We start from the raw sequence: 6,131 nt of genomic DNA, 5'->3' as shown, positions 1-6,131 counted from the left end.
ACCCGGCCTAATAATTTGTCCTTCCCTACAGCTCTTCACAGTAGCCGAACACCTCCTAGCCGTAAGTCCATAGCAAATCAAATTGACCGTCCCAAGCATCCTGACCTTAAATCCCTCTAGCTTACGACTCCACCTTTCCCATCTCCTCCCTATTGCACGACTCACGATAAGCCACAATCCACTCGCCAACCATCTCCAGATCTCGATTCCTCCGATTTTCCTCACGGGTGAAAGCCAAACCGCATTGACCTCTTCAAGTCGCAAGATCAAACTCCACCTAGCTACAGCTCCCATCAATCCCATCTAAAGACAGAGGAAAGGACGCTGGAACGAAGATGAGACAGCAATGTAAAAGCTAATTGTATTGTATTATTATATCCATCATGTATTACAGTGCTTAACTATATATAGACTTTTAGGCAAAGTGCCTTTACACGTGGATGACTGAGATTGGTTGATGCAGTTATTGTTAAACGGTGGATATTGATTTAGCAGCTTCTAGACTCGCTGTCCATGTGCTGTCTGTTGCAGGTTGAGTTATGTGTGTTGTTAACCCCTCGCAAACTGACGGCGAGTCTTGAGCCGTGAGTTTGGATCACAGGAGTTGAAAACTTGAAATCGAGAGGTGGATAAAGGATTAGTAAGTATGTCTGCCACCTGATCTATCGTCGAGATTGGAAGAACAGTTATATGCTTAGCTTGAAGATGGTCTCAGATGAAGTGTACATATACTTCGATGTGTTTCGTTCGGGAGTGGAACACAGGATTGTTTGCCAGAGCGATGGCAGACATGTTGTCGCAGTGAATCTCCGTTGGCTCTGTTTGATGAGTTTGAAAGTCGGAGAGGAGTCGCCTGAGCCAGATGGCGTCTGACGTTGCTGCTGCTAAGGATCTGTATTCGGTATCTGTAGAGGATCGAGCGACTGTTGTTTGTTTCTTGACAGTCCAGGAGATCAGTGTATCGCCGAGAAAAGAAAAGTACCCGGAGATGGATCTGCGAGTTAAGGGATCGGTGGCCCAGTCCGCGTCCGAGAAGGTACAAAGAGTTAAGTTGGATTTAAGGATGGGAATACCGAATTGGCTGGTGCCTTTAAGGTAGCGTAGAAGGCGTTTTAGTAGGCTAAAGTGAAGTGGTTGTGGGTTGTGAAGATGTTGACTGAGAGCGTTAACAGCAAAGGAGATGTCTGGCCTAGTAATGGTTAGATATTGAAGTGAGCCTTTTAAGTGTCTGTATGAGATGGGATCAAAGAAGTTTGGTAGAGCAGGGCAGTTGACAGGATCAAAGAAGTTTGGTAGAGCAGGGCAGTTGACAGGTAACTTGGTGAGGGACGGATTGGCTAGAGGCTTGCAGTGGATTAAGCCGACTTGCTGTAGAATGGCTTGAGTGTATTGAGTTTGCGTAAGAAACATGTGATTGCCATTGTGTGCTATTTCAATGCCAATGAACCTCGACGACTTTTCCAGATTTCGTATGGAAATATTGTTGCTTATAGCAGACATGACGTTGAGTAGGTGTTTGGAGTCATTTCCAGTGAAGAGTATATCATCTACGTATATTAGAAGATAGGCATGAGTGTCATTATGATGATAAGTGAAGAGAGAAGGATCAGCTTGGCTTTTGGTAAAGCCTATAGATAACAAAAATTTGGAAAAGGTGTGGAACCATTGGCGGGGAGCTTGTTTGAGACCATAAATCGATTTTTGGAGAAGCAGACGTGGTTGGGAAGTTGGTTGTTTTCGAAACCAGTTGGTTGTTTCATGAAGATTTGCTCGTTTAGAGAACCATGTAGAAATGCGTTCGTGACGTCCAGTTGATGAAGAGGCCAATGGTTATTGAATGCAACTGTAAGGAAGACCCGAAGAGAAGGGAATTTGGCGACGGGACTAAAGGTTTCCGTATAGTTGAGGCCATACTCCTGTCGATGCCCTTGTGCTACTAAGCGAGCTTTGTAGTGTGCAATTGTGCCGTTAGGATTGGTTTTGATTTTGTATGTCCAGCGAGAGCCGAGAATCATTTGATTAGGGGGAGCGGGGACTAGTGTCCACGTGCCTTGCTGTTGAAGGGCCAGAAATTCGGATGCCATGGCATTTCGCCAGTGCTGGTGACAAGTTGATGGTGGAGGTCTAGTATTTGATGAGGTTTGAGCGAGCCCGTTTGTTTACGAGTGATCATGGGATGATGAGGAGGAGGTGGAGATACTGGTTGATCTGGCTAGATTGAACGAGGAGCAGAGAGTGTTGATGTAATGGTTGTAGTTGTAGGGGTGACGGTGTGAGAGACAGAAGAGACTGGTTGATTTGGCTGTATTGAAGGAGCAGAGAGTGTTGAGGCTGTATATGGAGAAAGCATAGAGGTGGGAATTAGAAGATGAGGATTGGGAGAATAGGTTGTGGATTGAGTTTGCATGGTGTTATCTGGGATTGAGAAGGGAAATTTGTTCTCGTCGAATATGACGTGACGAGAAATGTACATTTTGCCGGTCTTTGGTTCAAAGCATTTGTAGCCATTGTAGTTAGAAGCATATCCTAGAAAGACACAGAGAATGGATTTAGGAGCTAGTTTATGATGGTTGTGAGGGGGAAGAAGGGGAAAGCATTGATAGCCGAATACTTTGAGGTGTTTGTATGAGGGTAATTTGTGAAACAATATATGGTGAGGAGATTTGTTGTGAGTGGTGTTCGAAGCCATAATGTTAATGAGGTAGACAGCGGCAGAAACAACGTCCGGCCATAGCTTGTATGGAATGCTGGCTGACTGAATGAGAGTTCTCGTTGTTTCGATTCTATGGGATGTTTCCTTTCCGCTATGCTGTTTTGCTCAGGAGTATAGGGACAGCTTAATTGAGAGCTTATGCCGTGTGATTTTAGATAGTTCTAAATTGTATGATTAGTGAATTCTGTCCCTCCGTCGCTTCTTAGACATTTGATTTTGCATGAGAATTGTGTTTCGATCATTTTGTGAAAGTTATAGAATGTGGAGAAGACGTCGAATTTTTGTTTTAGAAAATACAACCATGTGTATCTTGTAGCGTCATCTACAAATATGATATAATATCGAAAGTCTTGAGTAGAAGTAATTGGGACCGGTCCCCATACGTCTGTATGTATTAACTCAAACTTTTTGTATTGATGATTAGAAGAGGTAGAGAAAGATAGTTATGACTTTTTGAGGTCTTGCAAGCTATGCAAGAAAACGGAAAATACGGAATCTGAAGATAACTAGTTTGTTTTGAGATTGTAGCTAGTACTTGAGTATGAGGATGTCCTGATCGATGATGCCACTTGATGGTTGATGATTGTGTTGCTGTGAGGGCTGCTTGATGAGAAGTAGGTGACGTTGTTGCTGAAACTGGATATGCCATTACGACATTTTCCCGAGAGCAGAGTCAGATTTGTCTTCGGATCCTTGATGAGAAAGCCAGAGGAGTCAAAACAGATGGTGAGATTGTTATCATTAGCTAAGTTAGATACAGAGAGAAGATTGTGAGATAGCTTGGGAATATGAAGAAGTTGAGGAAGACTTAGCATACGGGATGGTGTGGGAAGGAGTCCACGACCTGTGTGAGTAATGGGTAAGTTGCGACCGTCCCCAATCGAGACGCTGTCTGAGCCACGGTAATCCTCAATGTAGCTTAGATTATCCAGGTTGTTTGTCATGTGAGTAGATGCACCTAAATCCAGGATCCAGCTGCTATTGTTAATTCACTTTTTAATTAATTAACCCTCTCATTTAAAATTTCTTTATACTTTTATAGAAAATTATATATATGTTGTAATGTATCTTAAAGTATTTAAAATAAAAAAATAGTATATTATAAATGTCTTAACGTAGTACTGTCGTTGCCAGGTTCCAAATCCTAGATGAAAAAAGTAGAGGATTGCGTTAAGTAGTCGACAACCAGTATAAAACATGTCGAATAATCATAATATGAATTCTTTAATGCATTGTGGTAATGTTATGGTGTTCCCTGGAAGTGACGCCATATATGACGTGAATACAGTGAGAAGTGTGCAAAGGCTGCTGCATTAGCGCATATGTTCAGTGTTAAATAGGCAAGGGTTCCTACATCATAGACAGATGTGGACAAAGAAGCTAGTTCATGAAATTGAAATTTGGATATAGGATCTTAGAATATATATAGGTTCTGTAATATCAAAAATCTGCTCCAGGATCGTCCAGGACGATCTGGATCGTCCTGGGACGATCAGTGGAAATTTTGCTCCAGAATTTGCCCAGTTTTGCTCCAGGTGATTTTTTGTAGCTAATCTTCTCAAATTTAATGAATCTACTCCTATAAAACTTCCAAATGTTCTCTTTCTCTCTCCTCTAATTTAAAACATAAGGTATGCATATTCTAAAAATTCATTTTTAATCCAAGTAATCCCTTTACCATTACTTAAAATAATTCAAAATAGTTTCTATTTTCGGATTTAACCTAAAACCCTAAATTTGAAAAACCTTTTTTCATTAATTCCCTTATATAAACATGATAAACCTTTCCTTATACCTAATTAATAATTGAATTAATATATTTTTATATTTAATTTAAATTAAAATTATAAAATGACATTTTGTATAAAAACTCTAATTTATATCTTTAGAAGCCTTCCTATGATCATTTGAAATATTATTCCTCAAAAAATTTCTTAAAATTTCAATAATATGAAAAGCCCTAATTTTTAAATCTCATAAATAATTTGAGTAAATTTCATTTCTATGCTTAAAACATCTTCCTTAACCTTCCATATTCAATTCGTAAGGAAAAAACTAGGTTTTTGTCAAACACTAGAAAATTCCTTTCAAAAATCTAAGTGAAATGAATGAATATCTTACTTAAAAACTCACCTTAGCCTCCTTGAATCTCCCTCTTCGATTTCCCCTAAGCCCGGTCATCGAAAACCACCGTCGGAGCCGCTCACCCAAGTCTTGTGTCGCCTTGCCTGTCCGCCCCTTCTCCCTTTCTTCCGCTCGGTTGAGTTTCGGCTGAACGAAACAAATGGGGACCGAATAAGTTTCAGTCTCCTTATAAGTAGGCAGGTAAAGAGAAAAGATAAAGGACCAATTTTCCCTCACTTAATTCATCCATGCTTGAATAAACACTAAGGGTATTATAGGTTTTAAGAGACTTATATGAATTTTAATCTCTAAATTAAGAAAAATTAGATATAAGTTTTATATACCAAATTTCTTAGAATTTTGCTTATAATTTTATAAAATTATTTTTATCAAAATCCGACGACTTTGAAAAATTCACTTAAATCTCGTCGCGGTGCATCGAAATACGTGTGATGCCCTATGATCATCGTTTTCGGGTTTTACATTAACACTCAAGGCATCAGTTGAAATGCTTCTTGCAAAACATTTATTAAAAATACATAGAATACAGAGACAAGATTATGATGGAGCATCTAATATGAGGAGTAAGTTTAATGGTTTGAAAGCACTCATTTTAAAAAATAATTCTCAGACATTCTAAATTCATTGTTCTGCTCATCAACTTCAATTATGTTTGATGTTTGTTGCAAAAAAATCATTGGCAAGTAAAATATTTATTTAAGATTACTTCAAGAATTGTCAATATAGTTTATGCTTCATGTAAGAGAAATGATACCCTAAAATCTATTCAGCATGATAAAATAAATTTTCATTTAACCAGTAGAGAGCTAATTAGTGATCGATATTTGAACCAAGAAACCAATTTGAATCATGCTGGTGACACATGTTAGAGTTTGTATTTTCAAACATTAATCAGTCAAAGAAAAATGTATGCTTCTATGATCGAAGTACTTGAAATTGCCAAGGAAGAGAGGATACATGATCAACATTCAGTTGAAGTAGGTGTTTTAATACATTCTATGGAATCATTTGACTTTATCTTGACATTGTATTTAACGATTGATGTTTTAGAGATTACAAATGAATTATCACAAGCCTTGTAAAAAAATGATTAATATATTTTAAATGCAATGACATTGATACAAGTGGCCAAGCAACGATTACAGATGTTAAGGAAAAATAGATGAAAACCTTTACTAAAGAATTGTCACATTTTTGTAATATTTTTTAAATTAAAGTTTCAAATATGGATTCTAAATTCAAGGCTCGTCACTACAGGAAAACACGGGATTAC

The 6,131-nt window shown here is 38.4% G+C and overlaps 1 protein-coding gene across 1 annotated transcript; it reads right to left on the bottom strand.

Moving 5' to 3' along the window:
- Positions 1-711: 711 nt before the first annotated feature.
- On the bottom strand, positions 712-2,084 carry LOC110095215 (uncharacterized mitochondrial protein AtMg00810-like). The gene is made up of 2 exons (XM_020820658.1): positions 1,664-2,084; positions 712-1,547 (listed from the first exon to the last, which is right to left on the bottom strand). Exons 1-2 carry the CDS (start codon positions 2,082-2,084, stop codon positions 712-714), a joined length of 1,257 nt encoding a protein of 418 aa, XP_020676317.1.
- Positions 2,085-6,131: the final 4,047 nt, after the last annotated feature.

This window comes from Dendrobium catenatum, unplaced genomic scaffold (assembly GCF_001605985.2).
Source record: "Dendrobium catenatum unplaced genomic scaffold, ASM160598v2 fragScaff_scaffold_325, whole genome shotgun sequence".
Classification (NCBI taxonomy): domain Eukaryota; kingdom Viridiplantae; phylum Streptophyta; class Magnoliopsida; order Asparagales; family Orchidaceae; genus Dendrobium; species Dendrobium catenatum.
The sequence above is the reverse complement of the archived record's forward strand: the minus strand, read 5'-3'. Positions and strand labels throughout refer to the sequence as shown.